A 24,820-nucleotide genomic window follows, 5' to 3' on the forward strand; every position below is an offset into this window, starting at 1 on the left:
CTTGGCTTAGCTTCTATTTATATATCCTGCTTGGCTTAGCTTCTACTTATATATATCCTGCTTGGCTTAGCTTCTATTTATATATCCTGCTTGGCTTAGCTTCTATTTATATATCCTGCTTGGCTTAGCTTCTACTTATATATATCCTGCTTGGCTTAGATTCTGTTTATATATCCTGCTTGGCTTAGCTTCTATTTATATATCCTGCTTGGTTTAGATTTTGTCTACACATCCGTCTTTGTCCTTTGTCTATTACGGGGAGTTTTCCAGTGAGATATAATGGTTAACGGTTTCTAAAACAAGTTGTTATTTCTAAATTCCTTAGAAGTACGAGAGTTTTTTTTTGTTTCTTTTTAGACCTGATAGAATTTTCAGTATTAATTTTAGAAAGTTTTAAGATACTATATATTTATAAATTTCTTTGGTCTGAACAACTTCACAGTTCTAATGTAGCGATTCGTTTCGTATAAAATATTTCCTGTTTTTGTGTCATCACAGTAAATTACTAGGCCATTATAATATTCCTTTTTGCAAAATCTAGGAGTTCATGAAACACAATATGAGTAAACACGTAATTATAAAGCTCATTATTACGTGAGAATTTACACATTATTTTTGCTGATTTATCTCTATTTGGAAACTTGAGTCATAGCTCATGAGGCTTCCTACGATAGTAGTGCCATCTCCCGTAAGTAATGTAAAACTTCCTTTTCATGTTCTAACAGATGTTTTCAGGTTCAGGAATTTCAATAAACATCTATTATAAGAGGTTTGAGGTGTTGTGAAAGTTTCATATAATGGCCTCCTGCCGCATGTGAAGGATGTATTTAAAAAGAAAAATGTTCGGCTTTTCCACTTCAAGCGCTGAAATCGTATAAAGCAGAATAACTGATGATTTGCGTTTTTAAGAATAATTGGCACAAACTTAGTATTTTTCAATGCTGTTTTGCGCTAGATTTAATGAGCTATCTCTCTTTTTTTTTACACAGTACAACACTATTTTCTTACATGACAACTAATTATATTATATAGAGCACATATAATGTGATTGATAATGAGAGCTGTTGTTAAGACAACCTACTCCGAATGCGAAGATTCTTTTGTTTTTCACATACGCAATACATTTTAATAGCATTTTAAAATATCAAAGTGAACTTAAATGTTTAAAGCGTGTTAAAATATTATAAGGAGAATTATTTCATTCTAAAAAACAATCGTTAGGTTAAAACTAAGCCACACAATAAACACACAACTGAAGCATTTACAGTTCAAGTTGATGTCTGGTCTTTGCATTAATTTCGACAAATTAGTAGTTTCAATTTTGATCCATGAGGTTTTATCGAACATTCAATAAAATAGTCATACGTAGTGTACTTAAAGTCCGAAAGAAGAGCTTAATGATATTAACTTAACCACAACTCTGAAATGGTCTGAAGGATTTTTTGTATTATAAGATGATTTCTACAAAAGTAAGAATCATTTTGTTGAGTAAAAAATATTTTCTTTAACTTATGCAGCGTGATGTGTCACGTGGTAAACTAAACGTAAGGTATTTTCAGTTTCTTCACATTACAGTTTTAATGAGCCAAAATACTTCATAAACTATTTAACTAGAAAATGTAATTCGGTATATTACATCTGTTGGTAGTAATACGGTATAATAACTGTCAATATATTTAACCTTCATCCTTTGAACTTCATTATTTCATTTCCTGCCCACACTATTTGCTTAATGTCCATGTGACATTAAGACACCAGCAAAGGCAAACGTTATCATTTATAATACCACATTAATACTATTATTGATATATGGTTTGGATGTTTGAGTATTAACGAATAAAAGGAGGAGTAAAATACAGGACATTAGAAATTAGAGCTTTAAGACTTATATATAGAGTCTCATAGAGATAGAATAAAAATGGGGATATAAAAGAGGAGTCTGGGAGTGTATTCAGTGGTGGAAATATAGGAAGGAGACATTTGAGGTGGTATATGCATCTCAAGTGGATGGATGAAAAGAGATAACCGTAGAAATATATGGAGTGGATGCCAATCGAAAGAAGGCCCATAGGAAGACAAGGAGTAAGATGGAGACAAAGTACTGAAAAGCAGTTGGAAATAGAGGAACAGCATTGGAGGAGGCAGAGGATCGAAAATTATGTTTGTATTGAGAGTGTGGCAAAGTTTTGTGGGATGATGCAACCAACAGGCTTTAGCCTAACAGGAGGAAGAATATAGAAGTATTCTGCTTTGGGGCTACACCAATTTGTTCATTTTGGAGATGAATTCAATTTGTATTTATATGATTAAAAATACATGTAAAATTATAATGACTTATTGTCATGGAATTCTAAATAACCATTCACATTAAAGCATGTCATCATTGTAGATACACTTTAAAATCATATCACATTGATTCTATGTTTAGCCATTTAAGGAAAGGCCACAATACTCCGACTTGATTGTTGGTCATTCACATTGAAATTACATTACAGTTTACTACGAACAAATGTGATCCTATTATTAATTAGAACCACGTAACTCTAACTGTTGATTAGCGTCAACACTAGAAACACGTCACTTTAACTCTATGATGCAGCATCCAACAGTAGAAGCACACCACTTTAAATCTATAATTATTAACCAGCAGTAAAATCGCATAAATCTAGCACTGTAATTAGAAATTAGCATCCAACAATAGAAATAGATCACTCTAATACTATGATGAGCAACCAACAATAGAAACACATCGCTTTAAATCTATGATTAGCAAACAACATTAGAAACATAACAATTTAAGACCGTGATTAATAATCAACAGTAGATTACGTCATTTTAACTCTGTAATTAACAATTAGCGTTCAACGGTAGAAACACATCACTCTAAAACTATGATTACCAACCAACAGTAGAATAATCGAATCACTCTTACACTATAATTACTAACTAACAGTAGAAACACATCACTCTAAAACTATGATTACCAACCAACAGTAGAATAATCGAATCACTCTTACACTATAATTACTAACTAACAGTAGAAACACATCACTCTAAAACTATGATTACCAACCAACAGTAGAATAATCGAATCACTCCAACACTATAATTATTAACTAACAGTAGAAACACATCGTTCTAACACTAACATTATCATCCAGCAGTAGAAACACACCACTCTAACACTATGATTAGAAACCAAAAATAGAAACACGTATCTTTAACACTATGATTAGGAACCAAAAATAGAAACATATCGTTCTATACAGAAGTAGTGACAATCATCATTTTTATACCACTATTGATCGCATTCTTTCATATCTTATATCGTTAGTAAAAGCATTGAAACGATTACAATAGTTTATTCTTCGTTCCTCAACCTTTACTGCTCATAAGACGAAGGAGACTGTACTGAGCTTTGGCTGTTAAGAGTGAGCACAAAAAACATTAGACTGCATTTTGATGTCGTGTTATTGTTAAGCTGTTATTGCTGTAGCAAATAAGATAACTCTGAACTTCGCGCAAAGCTACACGAGGGCCATCTGCAGTGAAAGACTAGAGGGAAGACAGCTAGTCATCACCACTCACCAACAACGAATAGTGGGATTGACCGTCACATTAGAACGCCCCCACGACTGAAAGAGCGAGTATGTTTGGTGGGACGGGGATTCGAACCTGCAACCCTCAGATTGCGAGTCCAGTGCTCATGGATGAATAACTCATATTAACTCTGTTTTGATTAAAGGGATCAGTTTTACGTTTGGTTCGTACAATAAGAACAAATAAGGCAATTTTTAACGATGCAAAACCATTATTTCATAATGTAATGTCACCCATTATCAGTATATATATCTGAAGCTTTAGCTCTTTCTTCTGGAACTTCACTAATTAACTAAACTCGTTACTTTAGAAACACGATAGGCTATTCCTTTGGAACTGCATTTAGTTAGTGACGCATTCCTTATAGTTAATTTGACATGTTTTACACATTTATTATACTCTACCACTGCATTTAGTTAGTGACGCATTCTTTATAGTCAACGTGACATGTTTTACACACTTATTATACTCTACCACTGCATTTAGTTAGTGACGCAGTCTTTATAGTCATTTGACATGTTTTACACACTTATTATACTCTACCACTGCAATTAGTTAGTGACGCATTCTTTATAGTCAATTTGACATGTTTTACACACTTATTATACTCTACCACTGCATTAGTTAGTGACGCATTCTTTATAGTCGACACACTTATTATACTCTACCACTGCAATTAGTTAGTGACGCATTCTTTATAGTCAATTTGACACACTTATTATACTCTATCACTGCATGTAGTTAGTGACACATTCTTTATAGTCAATTTGTTTTACACACTTATTATACTGTACCATCGCCACGCAGTTTCTGAGGACGGCTGTTTTTGTACAGAACTTTCGATGAGGTCTGTTATAATTTTTTTACATAACTTTTGAAGAAGGATGATTTTTCTAGGTTTATCTAGCACATTTTTCTTACCCTACGCATTGCTTTTTGAAATATTAAACATTCCAGCTTACATTGTGTAACAATATAATATAATTGAAGAAAAAATTGCATTTTATAAATTGTTTTTTTAGAAATTTCATGGACTACAGTTTTGTGTTAACTCTTTTCTCTGTAACAATTCTACATGTTTTTTGGTGCAATGAATTGAATACAACGGCCAATTACACGACCCTTTCTTTCAATGTGCACCGCAGAAAACAATTCAAAGAAAATCGGAATGTCTAATATTAAAACAAAGGCAAAGCAAAACTGCAATTATAAAATAATTCCAATCATCCTCTCAAATCATTGTTATGCAACTCTGAAATATGCTGAACAGTCATGTAATCTGAAATACATATGACTGATCATCCATTTTATGTTGTATATGTAAACAGAGGTCACACACAATCTTGTCTCAGTCATCACTTTCAAGTGAATCTAGATGTGTAAAATGCTCCAAATCTTTTATGAATCATGATTATGCCTCGGAGAAGACACTTGAGTATTTCAGTTATGCATAAAATCATCGAACTAATTAAATACAGATAATTACAGGTATTTACTTCTATTTGATTATGATAGACAAAGAGGAGGGAACAACTTCCTATACGTTCATTCTTCATCACAAGAAGAACATGCTTTTCGATCTTAAGTACAGTGAAGTGTTTTAACTCTTTTGGAAATATATTGAATGTATTAATACGATTCTAGAACAGTCATGTTTAGGTCATTACACGGTAACAAGCGTCAATTTCATATTCTTCGAATTGCAAATAAAGTTACATCGTGATCGCAATGCTGTATTTTTAGCTTAAAACGTCTTACTTCTTTATGTCACATAAAACTTAGTAAGTATTTAAGTATCTTTATATTTGAGATACTCAGTAACAGTTTAAGTATTGTTAACTTTGGGATACTCAGTAATTGTTTAAATATTCTTAACTTTGAAATACTCAGCAATTGTTTAAGTATTCTTAACTTTCGGACACTTAATAACTGTTGAAATATTTTTAACTTTTGAATACTTACGAATTATTCATGTATCTTTAACTTTGGAATATTTAGCAATTGTATAAGTATTTTTAACTTTGGGCTGTTTAGTGATTATCCAAGTATCTTTACAAAAAATCTCAAATATACATTTTTCTGCACGTTAACCGCCATAGAAACTAAATTAACTCAGACTCAACTCAGCCATATCTGCGGATATGGAGCATACGTCGATGGCGTAAAGACAGTTTTTAATGTCAAGAACCAAGCTTTAGCTTTTGAAATCTAAATAAATGATTAGAGAATGTCACAGTTTTCTCACAGAGGTTTTCATACACTTCACTTGTTTCTCCAGCTGTTTTCAATTAGCGCTAGGCCTTACGATGAGAATTTCATTCGGGCGTGAGCCGTAAAGTTGCCGTCAGTTAACCAAGGATGATAGGTAAATAATTGCTGTCTTGATTTTATTATTTGACAGATATCGCTTGAGAAAACCGTCAAGTTAAGAATAATCAAACAATTAAGTATCCCAAAGATAAAGATAATTAAACAATTATCAAGTATCCCAGCTTCAAGTGACAAAGAAGGGAAGCTGTGATGTCACAAGCTTGAAAAAAACATCATCAATTTGTTTGTTTGAAGTTAAGCACAAAGCTACACAATGGGCTATCTGTGCTCTGCCCACCATGGGTATCGAAAACCGGATTCTAGCGTTGTAAGTCCGCAGACATACTGCTGTGCCACTGGGGGGTCAACAGCATCAAAGTAAATATATTAGCTTAATCAAACTTTATAATATTTAATATCACAAGACTTAGAGGCATGGAACGACTCCAGTCTTTACTATAATATGAGGTTAACTTCATAATCTTATTCTGTGGAAGTCAAGGCGAATACTTACTAATGAGGCAATGGTTAACTTCCTAATCTTATTCTGTGTAAGTCAAAGCGAATACTTACTAATGAGGCAATGGTTAACTTCCTAATCTTATTCTATGGAAGTCAAGGCGAATACTTACTAATGAGGCAATGGTTAACTTCCTAATCTTATTCTATGGAAGTCAAGGCGAATACTTACTAATGAGGCAATGGTTAACTTCCTAATCTTATTCTATGGAAGTCAAGGCGAATACTTACTAATGAGGCAATTTCTTTACCAAACTCATCTTATTTTCAATAAACAACATAGTATTTATTGGCACTCATACTGTTGTCCAGAGAAGGTTATTATTCAAATTTTCTAAGCTACTTGTAAGAACACAACAAATAAGTTTCCGAATTATCGACTTCTATCACTTTAAGGTGTGTGTGTTAATGAGTACATGTTGAAGATTAAAAGAATAAGGTGGCAAAGAATGCACTAAATAAGGTTTTGATATATATATATACTAAATAAACATAGAGAGTTGTTTTTGCATCTCTTGACTTTGAGGAAGCATATATTCGCAAATATACATAGCAAACACACACACGTATACACTCATATATATATAGTCGAGCGTAATTATTTCATTTCTCAAAGAATACTATTTTTACAAAATTTTAAATAAATGAGCGATTAAGAGGTGTGCCACCTTGACTCAAATGAAACAAATAAAATATTTTGTGTCGCTATTCATATATACTTATATATATATATATAATAGCATTGGAAAACGTTAGAGATAACTGAATGTTTTGGAACCCCAAGAATCTTAAAGTATAGCTCGTTACGCTGTTATGTCTTGAGTAAACACGAGTGTTGTAGAGTCGCAAATGAGGTTCAGTACATTTCTAGAAGATTTATCTATATTTTAAGACGGAAAAGGAAGGAATCCTTGTTGTCTTCCTTATAAAATGGAAGAAGAAGAAACTTCAACTGAGCATGAATATTCTTTAAAATTGATAACATAAACTGAGCAAAGGCTTAAACATCGAGGTAAAAACCACATTAACTACATATGTTTTCTTCCTCATATCACGTAGCTGTGACTATGAGACCAGAATGTTCTAAAACTGTAGTCTGTGACTATAAGACCAGAATGTTCTAAAACTGTAATCTGTGACTATGAGCCCAGAATGTCGTGAAACTGTATTCTGTGGCTATGAGACCAGAATGTTCTAAAACTGTAGTCTGTGACTATAAGACCAGAATGTTCTAAAACTGTAATGTGTGATTACGAGGCTAGAATGTTCTAAACTTTAGTGTGTGACTATGAGACTGAATTTTCTATGTTCTAAAACTGTAATCTGTGACTATGAGGCCAGAATGTTGTGAAACTGTATTCTGTAGCTATGAGACCAGGATGTTCTAAAACTGTAATGTGTGATTACGAGGCTAGAATGTTCTAAACTTTAGTGTGTGACTATGAGACCATGATATTGAGAAACTGTATTCTGTGTACTACAGTTTCACGACACTCTGGTTTCATAGTCACAGATTATAATTTTAGAACACTCTGGTCTCATAGTCACAGACTACAATTTTAGGTCATGCTGGTCTCATAGTCACGGAATACAGTTTTATAATATCCTAGTCTCATAGAACAGACTACAGTTTCAAGACATCTTAGTCTGATAGTCATAGATTACAGTTTTAGAAACTTCTGGTCTAATAGTCATAGATTAACGTTTTAGAACATTCTGATCTCATAATCACAGACTAAATTTTCACAACATTCTGCTCTTGTAGTCACAGATTACAGTTTTATAATTTTGTAATCGATTAATACATAATTTTACTTGGTGATCTCATAATTTGTTGATTTTATAATATAATTTCAACTTCTGCTTATTATCCAAACTGCAGGTAATGTGATTTTAATCACAAAGGTTAGGCCTATTGGTTTAAAATGCTTTGCCAGCTTGCGGCATCTAAATCGTAAGTAATGAAAGGATTAATTAGATTGACAGACATTTTTCACTGTCAAGTTTCAAAAAAGGGATCAGCGCCATTATCAGAACGAGCTATGGCTCTATGTCATTGGAGGAATTACACTTGTTCGATTCATTGTATTATTTTTCTTATTAGAAAAGTACATTTTCAAACCCACGAGTTTTACAATATAACAGATTAACATGTATAGTGGAATAAAAATATATATATTTTATGTTAGTTTACTTTCATAGTTGGATATGTAGTTTACTTTTGTATAGCTGAAAAATGCTGAATTCTTATAATGTTGATCAATTCATTTATACGCAAAATGTTAGTGTGCATGTTTTGTAAAGTACTTCATTTTGAATATTTGATAGTTTAGTAAACTTCAAACTGAGAAAGTAGGCAGAATGACACGAGAAAGGAATCTATGATGATTGCCATATGCCAACCCGTGTGATTTCATTCTGTGAACTCCGTGAGAACACAGTGTGTTTCAAGATAATCTGCATCACACGCTAGAATACATTATTGCTGTTATCGCTGACATGATACTGTAATGTGATCGCTCCTTCAACATGTCATCGAACAAGAACTTAAAAAAATGTGTTCAGTCAGTTGTTTTAGGGATCAATATAAAATGAGAGTGATAATTTTTTACTCTTTAGTACCGTGTACTTACACTCAAGACTTTTGTCAACTCAAACATTAGAAAACGCCAAGTACACTAGTGACTCACAAATTTACAAATATATCAAAAGCTAAAGATTTATGACATTCTGGCCTGATGATTACAAACTACGACATTATGGCTCCATAGTTATAGACTACAATCTTACAACGTTCTAATCTTATAATTACAGAGTACAATTTTACAACATTCTGGTCTCATATTAGCATAATTCAGTTTTACGACATTCTGGCCTCGTAGTCACTCACTACTTTTATTTTGGTATAGTTTTTACTATATTTTAGAAATGATTAATACATAATATTGCCTGATAATCCTATATCTCATTAGTTTTATGATATATTTCGTATAGAAAATATAACTCATGCATATTCTTTAAACTGCTCGATGCATAGGTGAAGACTGCAATGAGTTTGATGTAGACGTAAATTCAAAAAAGAATATTTAAATTTGAATATATCATTCTGCTCCAGTTTTCGCTTTTTAGATTCCCAGTTAGCTTTTGTTATCTTCATACAAAAGATTTGAAATTGCATTTAAAAAAACTTAGAAAGAACTCAAAAATTAGGATAAGTTTAAGGCTTTAACAGCATTTTAACAATTACACAGACAAACAGACAGATGGATTGATAGATTGTTTGTTAAAATAATAAAACTTGCTTTTCTTAAAATATTTTGTTTCAATCCAACGTTTATTTCAAACCTGCATCTTTTATTTATAATTGTTTGATTTTCAAACAAGACAGCTTCAAATTGAAATATTGAATTTATTTCAAAAATAACATAGTTATGAAAATGCATGTAAATCAATATACATATACCTGTGGCAACATCATTAATAATGTTTGTGAGAACTGGCTGTTCTTATTTTTTAGATTATATATGTCTAATATTTCTTTGAGAGTTTTTTTACAAGTTTCTATAGTCGTTATTGATATTTCATATCCAAACTAATATTTTTGTTGACTAGTGAATTAGCAGTAAAAATTAGCGGGAATCAACCACAACATCATCTTGCACACCTTGAATTGAGCGACTACTTATATTTTTTTGTCATTTCTAAACAAAATTTATTTAGGTAATCCTATGAGTTTCCAAACTTCCCCTGATCTTTAATCTGGGGTTCACAGTGGGAATATTTTGAAAGTCTAAGTAGATGGATGATTATTTTGAACTAGCCTTTACACATCTGTACCAGTTTTTCATGTAAAGCCGTAAATACGTCCTGAAAGCCTGAGACCTCTTTGGTTTCCATATAGGAACTCCATATGGAATTTAAAATTTAAAAATATGATTTAAGATTATTATTTCGAATAAAATTTTACATATGTATCAGCTCAACCAAACCAGTGAGGCCATTAGAACTCCTTGAACCCTTATTTCAAACCATTTTTTAAGAGCCTACATACGCAATTTTAAATCGTTTATGAAATATTGTAGGAAAAGTTCAGAAAACAAGAAAACATAGATACATATATAAGGACAACTGAGATTTACTATGTACATATCTAAACGATTCATAACTTTGACAAAATACATTTAAAATGGTATTTTCTCCGTAAGTCGGTATACTTAAGATTTTGTGAAAGTAATCGATAATGTAAGAAATGTTCTGGCATTCAATAACTGATGTCCATTTTACTTCATAGAAATAATCAGTAAATATTTAGTTTTTGCAGGCGGAGCACTTCTCAATATCAATATTAACATAGTGGTGGAATAAATAAGACAGTACAAGTTATCTGACAGCTATATAAAAAAACGTAGTACAAACGACACTTGTCCTATAAGATACTGAGTTAATGTGATACACTTCCTGGAGAAATTCTCATTAGGCCTAAATCTATCGACTTATCAGCTAATCAAGATCCCAGAATTCCTTTTTGTTTTAGAGAGACCACGTTTGGTAAGCAAGTTTTTGTAATGAGTAATGATGTGTTGATAGATTTTCTAGGTCAGATTTGACGCAACCAAATTTTCTTACTGAGGCCAAAATTGTAATGCAACTATAACGTATTTTCTATTTTCAATAACGTAAACAACTAAGCATTTTTCTTCCTCATTTCTTTTGTTTAATTATTAACTTTAGTTAGTTGACTTTCTTTAATTATTTTTTCCTAATATCTACCGTATTTGTTCTTTCACTATTCAACTGTAATGCTCTTTTGTCAAAGGAACATTGTATCATTATTTTGAGGTCTTACAAAATCTGTAGTGCATACTGGAAGGATTTACACATTTTGATAAAAAAGAAGTTAGAAAAAACGACTTTTACAGTCCAGATAATTCATAGAAAACTTTTATTTTAACCAAAGACGAAACGTCGGTTAAAGTAAAAGCTATCTTTTATTTATCTGGAATGTAAAGGTCATTTTTCCCTAACGTTTTTTATCATTATTTTGAATATTTTATTTCGTGTTTTTTTTTCCTCCATTTGTTTCAGTCTCGATATCTCAGTTCGATGCTGCTGTTCAATATTGTTTCTATTTTATATCTTATATTTATTTTACATTTTATTTCTCTCTCTATCATTTCTCTTTTCTCTCTCTTTTTTCAAATGGGATTTTATGCGTTTCTCAAAAAGCATAAAATGGTTTCTTTTCAAGCTTCCAGATTACCAACCGCCGTGGATACAGCGCTGAGAGTCCATTGTGTGGCTTTACGCTGAAATACACAGAACAAAGATGATCTATAAATTATAACTAGCACCAGTGTAATTGCCTGAATATATTAGTAAAACCATGTGTTATATCACCAAGTTAGTCGTAATTTTCCCTGGGATTTTACACGGTTTTAAATACGGAGTACTTATTTCTGTATCATAATGTATTGTGTAGAATACTTATATCATTATGACAACAGCTGACATGTTTATTTCCCTTCATAAGAATTTCATGGTGAGACAATAGGTACAAAATAAGACTAACATACACACCGGTATGTTTATATATAACTACGTAGTTGTTGGTATTCAGATAAAATTTGTAGTATTATTGTTTTCAACAGAATGGAATTGTTTCTGTACTTTAACGACATCTTATGCGTAGGAACACTAAACGGCCACTTTAGAGACCCCCCGAGGTTTCATGTTCCTAATTTTGAACTATCGACCAACCAGCAGCACCCGCCGCCAACAAGAATTTCGTCTGGCTCTTTAAGAAGAAGAATGGGATTCATTGTCGCTTTCAACACGACCACAGCTGAAAGTACGGAACACGTTCGACGGTATTACGTCTCGAGCCCGAGGGTTTTCAATTCGCACCCCGACACGCTAACTATATGGCCACGTCCAGCCTTAAACCGGAATATATGAACAATTTCAGTATTTCAAAAAACGTTTTTTTACATCAGTTAATTTTGGCAATAACCAGGTTTTTAATCATCTTATTTTTGATACTTTCAATAATTCAACTGGATATATTTTACCTTATTATATAGATGAATGAATTGGAGATAACGAATAAAAACTTGCAAACTCACCTCCTTTCAGCATTATTATTCAGATTCACTTATTAATTCAGTAATAAACTAAGACGTACATATTTCAGGTTTTTTATTCATATAGTTTGTGTGAGAAATCCTAATGTAGGCTTAGCTTGTGCATCGTATATAAATACAAGTGCTTATTTCACGTAAGAAATATAAACCTTGAGGCCTTTCATTAACCTTTGTTATAGATTATTGATAATATATTTGGGACAAGTTTTAATTATGTTTTCGTGAGTTGATAGGATCAAACAATTAAACCAGAGAAGGTAAAATAGTTTTAACCTAAAAACCTCTCTAAGATAACAAGGACGCAAAATATATAATATGACTTCTGTTTAAATCCCCTTTGAGATTCTCAAGGAAAATAAGGAACATTAAAATGGTTTTCTTTATTTTTCAAATTTAAGTTTTATTCAGAAACACACTTTAAGCTAAAAAGTTCAAAGTAATAGGAAATGCATGAAAATCCCACTTCTTCAAACTCATTATAACTGTGGTATATTACATATAGTGTTGTACCTATAAAGCTATAATAAACAATCTTCACTCGTGTAGTATAAACGTTTCAAAAAACTTGATTGGTTATCCAAATATGATGCAATAATACCAATTGAAAGTTCGTATTTAATAATAAATGTAAAATCATAAAATGTAATTTTGCTAGACATATGAAATGATACTACCTAAATGTTTCAGCTATAGCCATACGTAAAGGCAAAACAATACGATCGCAGAACATCCTCCTGATGACATCGAGACAGACATGCAACACAATGGTCTTAGTATCATCTGGTGATATCAAGACAGGCATATAGTGACAAGTTCTAAGTATCAACCTTGTGATATCAAAACAGACGTGCAGTGACGTGTTCTAAGTATCACTTGGTGATATCAAGACACATGTAGTGACAAGTTCTACGTATCACTTGGTGATATCAAAACAGACGTGCAGTGACGTGTTCTAAGTATCAACATTGTGATATCAAAACAGACGTGCAGTGACGTGTTCTAAGTATCAACATTGTGATATCAAAACAGACATGCAGTGACATGTTCTAAGTATCAACCTTGTGATATCAAAACAGACGTGCAGTGACGTGTTCTAAGTATCACTTGGTGATATCAAGACAGACGTGCAGTGACGTGTTCTAAGTATCACTTGGTGATATCAAGACAGACATGTAGTGACAAGTTCTACGTATCACTTGGTGATATCAAAACAGACATGCATTGACATGTTCTAAGTATCAACCTTGTGATATGAAAACAGACGTGCAGTGACGTGTTCTAAGTATCACTTTGTGATATCAAGACAGACATGCAACTGATGTGCTCAATGTGAATATAGTTAAAGATGTACGCTAAAAAGGATGCACTACCAACAACAAGAATAATTATAACCTAGAAATGTATTATAATTATCTTATTAATTAAAGCTTAATGTCATTGTTATTTTACAATAAGCATAGGCATGTAAGCTCTTAAGACATGAAAGAAAATTCTAAAATTATTGCCGTTGAAAGCCTGATTTTAGCCATGGATGGTATATGATAAAACGCCCTCTGTTATGACGCGCCTTCCTGAAGACACACTACCGAGTGTTTTCCATGAAACGGTAAGTAAACGATTATCTCATAATTGTTCGTATATTTTCGTTTATTTGCTCGAATTAAACACATATATTCTTTCTTAATACATAATTATTTTATTTCTAATAATAAGATATGTTATTTGTTGTCTTATACTATCACATATTCTCTCCAACGTTTATAATGGTAATTTAAAATAAATTTCTTATTTAGCTGATTAGAAACATTTGACCAATATGGTGTTGCTATGAAATATTTTTGCACACAATTTTTATACTTCCGGGTGTGAAGTTGTTACAAGACGTTTTAAACACTACATTGTATAGAGGAGACATTGAAAAATAACAATTTCAGATTTCATATTTTTACAGAAATGTCCAGTCACTCGAGTGACGGATTTATTATTATATATTTATTTTAATATCCATGTTTGTTTGTATTAAATTTATATTTAGAAATGTACATGACTTATAGTGTTAAATATGTATTGCAAAACTCCCGCCTATTTTGTAAAGTTGTAGAAGATTCTCGAGTGTAAGAATCAACAATATATGTGTATACGTGAACGCTAGTTTAGCTTTGTATTGTTACGTAATCTGAATTTTCGAGAAACTCTCCCCACGCCTATAAATATAACCAACGCGACACGTCTAAATAGTGTATCTATTATTGGTTTGCTATAGTTGATGTACTATAAACCTTGGGAACTATAACTGTGATTAACGCTTATTAATCGGGAAACTTCAGATATTTGACCAGGAACGTTTATAGATTTCGATAATTACAAATCATTTAACTTCAGTGGATTCACATCGGACATTAGTACTTTTACAAAGATATTATATAACTTCAGCGGTAAAAGAAACTCGACCTGTAATCGGCGTGTGATCAGCGAGAACTACAGAACTAGCTAGCTCCCTGTTAAGTGAATTGTACCTACATCAACTCGTAATCAACTCGTTCATCGTGAACCCTTCATGAGACATCAAGGAAGTTCCAGACTAGAAAGAAAACTTTATATTGTTTGTAAGTTTGTAAAACTTTTGTATATAAATCATTGTTTGTAATAACTATTTGTAATAACTGTTATTGTAAATTGTGTTAAAATATATTTGTATTAAAAAAGAAAACAGTGTGTATCAAAGTTGGCAAATATCATAAATTGGATACATAACGGCATTTATTTAACTGCTAAATTTAAATGATCATTTAGCTCGGTTTCAGACCATTCGAAATTGTAATACGTAACACTCGCCAGTGGATTTAAAAGGCAGTTAACTACCGTCTATTTTGTTTAATATTTTCCCTAATACAGTGAAAATTTTGCCATTTTCTAATATCCGTTTTGTCTTCTCGGAAGTATACTACTGCTACAAAGGTGTTGTTATTCTAAAGCAATCGAGACATGATGAATATGTCCTGGAAACAAAGACTTTGTCTTTAGTTTCAACAAATCAAAAATTAGTTCAGCTCAGTTTCAGGTCATAAGGCTCTCCCTTTTTTTTTTTGTTTGTGATTCAAGGTTATGTTTGTTTATTAACTTTACAGTTTTTGCACAAGGTTACACAAGGTCTATAATTGCATAGCTGTCCCTAATTTTGTAATGGTGGGCCAGAGGAAAAGCAGTTAATCAATAACACTCACCGCTACAAACTTTTGGGCTACACTTCTCTGGCCGAATATACAGAGAGATTTAACCGTCACCCTTTAAACGCGACCACGGTCCGAAAGTGCATAGCGCATTTTTGCGGCAACGAGACGTGAACATGAACTCTCGGATTCACTGACCGAGAAGATTAATCCCTAGGTCACGCTCGGCTCTTGAAGAAAGAAAACAGTTATATGTTGTAAACAAGTATCACAAGCAAAAACGTGGAGTATTAAATTATTCTAGAATTTTCAGCACGAGTTTAGCACATTCTGGTGGCTCAGTGGTAAGTCTGAGGGTTTATAACGCTAAAAATCGGGTTTCGATCGTTGCGGAGGACACATCACAGAAATTCCATTGTGTGACTTTGTGCTTAATAACAAACACACAGTAATAAGTTTAGCATAACTTTCTTTGTGTTGTATACAACAATTTTTAAGTTTTAACATATTATAAATATTTCAAAATAACAACAAATCAGAAGATTATTTGCAAATGGTAGAATTAGAACTTTTTGCGATATTGTCATTTACCTTGAATTAACTGGTATAGATCTGGTCTATGCTGTTGTGAAATTTATTCTGTTATTCACATCTATAATGCAAGTAAGTAAAGATATTATAACTGTTCATTCCTTGGTTAAATATGTTACTCCTAATAAATATGTGTTTTATTCAGTCTTAATATCGCATTGTCATTAAGATTACCAGTGGGAGGTTTTCTACGTGTTCAGAAGATAAAGTGAATAAATTCTGTTTATACAACATCCCTGTGTACAGATACAGCACAGCTACAGTTGTTAAAAATGGTTCTGTTTAAACAGCTTTACTGTGTACAGGTGTAGCACTGATATGATTGTGAAAAATGGTTCTGTTTATAAAGCTTTACTGTATGCTGGTATAGTATGGCTGTGATTTTGAAACATGGTTCTTTCTACAGCTGTATAACATGATGCTTTATAACCAGAACCATGTTTCACGATCATACTTGTTCTATAGCTGTATAACATGATGCTTTATAACCAGAACCATGTTTCACGATCATACTTGTTCTATAGCTGTATAACATGATGCTTTATAACCAGAACCATGTTTCACAATCATATTTGTTCTGTAGCTGTATAGCATGATGCTGTATAACCTTAAGTATGATTGTGAAACATGGTTCTGGTTATAAAGCATCATGTTATACAGCTATAGAACAAGTATGATTGTGAAACATGGTTCTGGTTATAAAGCATTATTGTATAAATTTATGAAGAGATTCCTGATGATGATGGCCTAATGTACATGGAAACACATAGAACCATATAATAATAAATTCCTCTATAAATATATATATATATTAGCACAACACAAATCTTTGTATTAATTATTTTCATAAAAAAAGTGTTGTTATGAAATATGGTTCTTTGAAAAATCTGTGAATCCGATGGGCATTCAGAAACCAGCATTAATCTTCACTTGTCTGTTTCATTTTTTTATGTATCATAACTAATGTTTAATATATATATATATATATATATATATAACAGATGTCACTACTTAATGGATATTACATCATAAGCCAAAACAGAGCTGATATGGTTACAAAATTAAAGAAATGTCATTTCGTTAATTCACGGATTACCAAGATATCAAACTCAAACAGAAGTATGTGCAAGGCTAACATGATACATTTTCTAACAAGCTATTATAGAGGTTAAGGTCGTAATATTAAAACGATTTTTGAGCCTCATTATGTCTTTACAGTCAATGTCGTCACGTCCGGTAATGCTCTATCTGACAACCGCGATTCTTGACAATAGACCTGCAGCGTAGTTTCTATTACAAAATAATTCACGGTAAGGCTGTCATGTTCAAAACACACATCACCTCCCTGCATACTTTTTATAATCTATCTGATGTACTAGGAAGACAGTTTCTCAGTGCCTCTCAACAGTTTGATTGCACAAAAATACATAGGCTGCTTTTCTTGTATGTCTTCACACGGAATAGCATTTAATACTCGTTTCATTCTCAGTTTGCTTAAGGTATACGATGGCTGAATGAGAAGGCATGTTTGAAAGCCTTATCTTTTAGAACTTATGCCCTTTGGTCTCGTTTCCAAACGCAGATTCTTCTTGATTATGTTGTTTGCTGTGGCTTGGGGCACGTAGACGGTTTTTACTATTGATGTTTTTGTTCGTGGATGCTCATGCGTTACAAGACTCCTTATTTTGTTTACCATGGCTGGTATGCATCCTCTTGAAGATCTCTTTCTGGATGGTCCTGGTGTTTCAAGTCGATCTATATTTCTTTGTTTTCCAATGAAATTAAGTACAATGGATAAATTCTTGTAAATTCTGAACATATCTTAATGATCTGAATGTATAAACATTTTGTGTCAAAAGGGGGGTTATATACCCTTCCCAAAAGCGATTAAGTTTCGGTAACATTATGCCACCTACAAAACACCAAACAATGTTAAAATGTAGTTCTGATACATGTCGTTCCACAGCGACATTATGTTGACTGTGGTTTCCTGTTTTGCATATTTTTATTGTTCATCTATCTTTTACACAGGGAAAAATAATTATATTTCCTATAACTTAATAAGAGATTATATAACCTTTTTCACAATCGAATGCTACACTTATGTTACGAAACAAAATTAAATATGTGTACATGACACATCCATAATTGTTATCATATTATTAAAAAAGCTAACTATTATTGTCATTAACTTTACAGCAAATGTAATATATAAATAGTTTTTATGTAAAATAAATCTAGAAAAAAATACATTATTCTTATGTAGTTTTATCATACCCAGCAAGGTCAGGCTTAAGTTTTAACTTTCAAATACCGTATTTGGACCGGTTATTATATAAATGGTATTTTCAAAGTTCATGTGCAATGACATCTTTTCTCAAATTTGGGCCTTTAATAACGGCTTACCTAAAAACACTAGTTGTAAACCCCAGCTTAATAGCAGTAACGACTTGCTAAATCTCACGGAAAGTATATTATTATAATGAGTAACTTGTTCCAGATTGTGCCGAAATAATTACAAATTTGGTTCTTTGAGTTTTGTCACTAACCGTTACGAAACTTCTGGTGAGAAACCAAGTAAAAACTATTTACTTGATGTTCCATCTCTTTTACTAAGCTCAAAAAAGTAAAACTTGATGCTTCTTCTCGTTTACTAGACTCAAAACTTCAAATAATAATGTTTCCTCTCGTTTACAAATATTAGAACTTGGTGTTTCACCTCGTCTACCAGATGTATAGCTTTAAAAATTGAAATTTGATATTTTTACTAAGCTCTAAAATCAAACCGTGGTGAATCTTTGTATACTTGATGCTTCATCTTGTTTACGAAGCTAGTGGATTTAAAAGTAAAAGTTAGTTTTGCTCCAAATGCTTATTCATAAACAAATTTAAAAGTTACAAAGTTTGTTTAAGTACGAAGTTAGCTACTGTTATCGTAACGAAACGTTGAGAGCAACATGGTGCGTATAGTATTCTAAACAGTGGGTTTTTTTAACAACAGATCACGTTACACTATAAAGTAGTAAAAGTTCAATATATATATTATTGCATTGCTACATAATAGACCGCATTATACATCTTTTAGTTTTATTTGTTATTTGCCTCATTGTTCTTCAATCATGTAGTTTATTTTTTCACTCGTGATGTTTTGATTATGTCTGTCATTGCTTTAGCTTATCGTCAGGATATACATCCATCGAATCCTCGTGGGGGACCTTTAGCTTTTGTTTATGGATCTTCAGCGGTTATTTGACAAACACGATCACAAACAGCTTAATCGGCCAACAGTTCCCGTTGTTGAATACACCTCAATTTTAGTTAATGTAAAATAGCTTACAGACAAACGAAAATTTTAGTATACAGAGATTGTAGTATTACACACAACTGTATGAAACAATGTTTTCGAACAAGAAAATTATATAGATTACAGATGAATTGTTAAGCGCGTATAAGTTATACGATGTTTGGAAGTATAGCAACAATAACAGCACTGAAACATTATATTCCGGTAGGTAACCAGAACTTCAAAATCTATTCTATTTTCAAATCATAAACAAGCAGGAATTATAAATATTTGCACTTGAATACAGGTTCTTATATGTTTATAAATTGTTTTGGCGTGTTTTTATTGTTTCTTTACGAGAAGCATTAGAACGAAACATTGATTTTTCAACTGTCATAGTGGTTCGTGATAAATAGGCTAAAGTATTTAGGCTAAAATTGATGTATACCCAATTTATGTAGTAGTTATAGTGATTTTACTGAAGATTAGGCTAAAAACAACACTTTTGTCGAAAACCCTAAGGACGGAACCACATAGAACTGTACTCGGTTTCTCGGTTATTCATGACTGCTCTGATACAGTCACGTTAGTTAAATAACAACTGGGTAATACTTACAAAATTTATCTTGAGAAAGTTCAAGGTTTGGGCGTTTAAGCCTTCAGGTTATTTTATGTCTTATTCTATGGTTATATATAAAAATAGTTTTGTTTAGCATGTTCATAGTAATAAACTTGGAGTTAGTCAATCTAAAATCTTTAGAAATATTCAAGCTCATAAAATACATTTTTAACTAATGCGCAAGTTTAAATCAACATTTTTGATATGATTAATTAACATCTTTATCTAAAATCTGAATATCACTAACAACCAGAAGATGAACATATAATGTTTTATAATTATAGTTATTATAAGCTTGTAATCAAAGAAAATAAAAATTTCTGTGTATTTTGCATATCTTAAAGTGAAGTTTTAGTCACATAGTTAAAGACCAGCGGTGAGTCAATATCAATACTTTCATAGAAATCTGACTAATAGCGGTGCTTCCCTTTTAAAACATAATCGTGATATTCATATGTTTTGTGCTTCAGTACAAGTGTTTTTTATACTGTCTTAATTTGGAGTAAAGAATATAAAAATATTTCATATCTTGTTACTTTAACCAAGTGGCTTGATCCTTATGGCTAATACTTTAAACTTAACGATATATATTTTTGATTCTCTAGATCGTAAGATCAACCACAATGAGGACTAGTTGCTGAAACTTAACAGAGGAGACGATAAATGTAACTTACAATTATCAATCTTATAATTTTCTTTTAACTAGCACCTAGTTTTATGTTTCAAACATTTTTCATATGCTTTTGCAGGCGTTTTGTCGTGTATTGCTCTGCCGATTTATTATTATAAACTTAGAACTATTACGAACAGAAAATAGATTATGTTTTATTATTTACATTATTTAACGATGATGCTAAGAGGATCATCCTTTCATCGAGAGATTGATAACTTTTATCTTGTTGAATATTACATATGACGTTATGTTATTACTTTGTATCTTGTTGAAGATGTCACTATAATTTTACTTCTAGACTGCAAAAGCCACTATAGCTTTACTTCTTGTTAAAGATTGCAAATGTCACTATAGCTCTGCGTATTGTTGGGGGTTGTAGGTTTTAGTAAATGTACGCAGATTTCAAAAGCAGTCTAATAACCATTATTAATGAATATGAACATTCACTGAAACGCGTTAATGAAAAGCACGTTTTAGCTACTTCTAAATTATTTAATTAGTAACTTATCAAACAAACTACTGTTTAATCATCAATCATCAAAGTTTATATTGATATTTTCTTCTCTTAATATAACAGGAAACTGACAAGAATGCTACGCAAACTTAGAGTTTTGAGTTCTTTTCTAACAACGTGGCTTAATACTGATTGTAATTTCCAAATATAAAAAAAAATCTTATGATCATTATAGCTTTTATAAGAAAAAGAAAGCTTATTGATTATTCGCTCGTTATATGGACGACGAAAAAACCCAACTGAAACAGATCATGACTCGTTTGTCATGACGAAAACCAGACGTTGATGTGACATTCGAAGACTGCCCATAGCTTATCAGCTGTCATTGAATATTATGAGTAATCTAACCTGCAATTTTAATCATTATCTTATTTCAGTTTGTTTTAGTATGTTCTGTATGATCTCAGCTACTTTATTAGAAAAAATGTTTCAACATTTAGTTTACTTGCCACTCATCGAAGTACAAGAAAAAGGACCAAGTTTATAAAGAAAAGACCAAATCTATTATCAGATTAAAGGACAAAGATAAATTATTACAGACACTATAACTATTAAAAATAATTAAACACCGAATTCAGAATACACCCTAACTGGATATACACTGTACTGTGATTTTTTTCTTTTTTTAAAGACGAATTTACATAATCAAAATATGAAGGTTATACAAATAAGAAGTAACAATTTAATTTAGTCTATGGTAAAACGGTTGAGAGATTTACATAATGTGGTCTTGTTTCTCCCAGTACTGACAATCCAAAGTTGACAAAGTCGATGCGAAAAATACTGTGACTTTTAAAACCCCATTTGCAGATTAATGTGATGTTTTTATGTCATTCCGCTTGATTGTTGGATCTTAAATCAATTATTAGATTTTTACTTTCAAACTTTCGATGATTGTCAAACTAATTTACTAAATTTTATGTCCACACATTGATAAGTCATGTTTCATTTTCAATAAATGCTAGGGAAAATTATTTCATTTGAGAGTAAAATTATCATTATAGAATTTCAAATGATATATACATTTCAGTGAATCCGAGAAGATTATTTATTCTGAACATTATGGACTTTTAAAACGAACATACCCTCGCTTTCAGATTGGCTATCCACGTGGCAGTTCTCTAAATCCTCGCGAGTGTCAGTCTCTGAATCTTCGTCATGAACAGTAGCTAAGGGGCTACTATCAGGGATAACCGTGACTTCAGCTGACCAACGGTCAGCACAGGTGGGGTTTTGTAGCCAGGCATGTTGTGTGGACGATGTTGAACAAGTATTACTTACATTAAATGTTTCACGTTCTTCTGACACTATGGGAAGTGTGCTACAAGTCGAGTTGCTTCGATTGACCATTGCCCAAGCTTGGTTTGAGTTCGTCGTAGGCTGTCTAGAAAGTAAGTTTTCTATAAAAAACTCTGAGGCCATCGGTGGAGAAGATTTGATGGTGCTCTTCCCACTACTTTGTTCTTCTGTACGGTCAGTACTCATCCTTTGTCTTGCTAGAACAGGTAACCACAGAGTATCAATGACTCTAAAAAAAAGGGTGTCTTTTATTCACTTTAGTCCATTCTGTCACTGCTGATCATGTCAACTGTACTGTTAGGCTTGAAGATTCTTCTCGTTTCTGAACTGTTTGTCTAACCATGACTCAAAGCTTAACGTCCCCGTGACATTATCACCTCCCCGGCTCCTCCCAAGAGTTGGTCCTGCCTCTTAGTGGTAGTTATACATTTGGAGTCTTCAACTATATCTGGTAGCACTTAGCCTATTTGCCATTGGCCTCTGCTGGCAACCACGCTGACATTTGGCGACTGATGAATTGATTTTAAGAAGTGTTTAATGACCTGCTGCGATATGAAATGGGCAATTAAGTGGGGGCCTATTTGCGACGTTGCTTAGGACGGCTCGTTAGCTTCTTGGGGGCCGGAAACGGAACAGCAAGCACATCGCCCCATCACCACACTTGGCATCGAGTGTCTGCTGTCGGGGAATTGGAATCATAAACAGGGAAATTTATTAATTCGTTCGCGTCACATCGAAGACCATTAGGATACTATTTTAAACAGGCTCAACGAAGCTAGTTCTTTCCCGACTCTAAGCAATTTAAAACCGCTTCTGCATAGTAATTAATCATTCCGCTCCAAGTACTTCTCTAGAGCTCGTAATCTTAGCTGTCTTGTTATCTCCAACTTAATTGGCAACTGTGTCCTAATGTTAACAGTTAAAACTGTCGGGTTTTTTGCTGGTGATGAAGGGAGGACATTCATGAACGGAACGCCTCCAACTTTACAGCTACACCCAATGCCTACTTTCTAACTCAACTACAGCCACTAAACTAAAGATACTTCTTGATTTTTCAAACACAGATTATATGTAAAAGTGCATCTTTACGTGGTATTAACTGCTTTGCCAAGGATATATTGGTAGTTAAATTCCTTCTTAGCGCATAATTCTATTAACACATGCTATGACCTCAAAATACGGCAAGTGATTTGCCCATGTTTTGATATGTTTGTGTACGCTTAATTTATTAAATTTAAATATCGTTTATAATGACAAAAAATAACTTTCAATTTTAATTGAATTATATCTATTTATGTTACTTTTTATAAATAATCTAATGTACTATCATCATTTATTTAAATTAAGCTTACTTTACAGTTGAGTGTAAAATGATATTTGTTGTTTATGTAGCAATGATGTTTTGTCAAAATCACCATAATCACAATGATTTTTTTTTTGCGAATCAAAGACAAATTACTTGTGGAAATCAGTTTCAAGATGTTGCTGATATATTTTTTTTAACGCTGGTCTTTTCAGGTAGGCAGAGAACTTCAGAATTTGTAGTTCATTTTCAAATGTTCTCTAAAACGAATCTAAAAGAATCTGGTGTTCGTATGAGTTTAGAAAATTTGAATACTAATAAATGAAACTGAATTCAGATTTAAACACTGAAAGGTATTAAGTTCGTTCCTGCCTGCTTAAAGTGTAATTTCTAAGACTCTTACATTTCGAATACTTAGAAGTTGTCTAGATTCGTGTTCAGGTACTACAAGAAACATAGCTATAGATATTTATTTTCAATATGCATGTTGGCTAGGTTTGTCCCGACTATCGTTTGTATTTATTTTCAATATGCATGTTGGCTAGGTTTGTCCCGAGTATCGTTCGTATTTATTTTCAATATGCATGTTGGCTAGTTTGTCCCGAGTATCGTTCGTATTTATTTTCAATATGCCTGTTGGCTAGGTTTGTCCCGAGTATCGTTCGTATTTAGTTTCAATATGCCTGTTGGCTAGGTTTGTCCCGAGTATCGTTCGTTTGGCAAGTATTCTTTCTTGTCTGTTGATGACCACAAGACATTTAAAATTCTTTGACTAAGGAGTTTATATTATTTATTTCAA

The 24,820-nt window shown here is 32.4% G+C and overlaps 1 protein-coding gene across 1 annotated transcript in view; it reads right to left on the bottom strand.

The window, feature by feature from the left end:
* LOC111089431 (homeobox protein ceh-19-like) overlaps positions 1-23,023 on the bottom strand; it is a 40,389-nt gene extending 17,366 nt beyond the window's left edge. The window contains exon 1 of the mRNA XM_022401909.1: positions 22,505-23,023. Coding sequence (XP_022257617.1) covers positions 22,505-22,904 — 400 coding nt within the window. The 5' untranslated portion in view covers positions 22,905-23,023. The remainder of the gene's footprint in view (positions 1-22,504) is intronic.
* Between the last annotated feature and the right edge of the window lie 1,797 nt (positions 23,024-24,820).

This window comes from Limulus polyphemus, unplaced genomic scaffold, assembly GCF_000517525.1.
Source record: "Limulus polyphemus unplaced genomic scaffold, Limulus_polyphemus-2.1.2 Scaffold121, whole genome shotgun sequence".
NCBI lineage: Eukaryota > Metazoa > Arthropoda > Merostomata > Xiphosura > Limulidae > Limulus > Limulus polyphemus.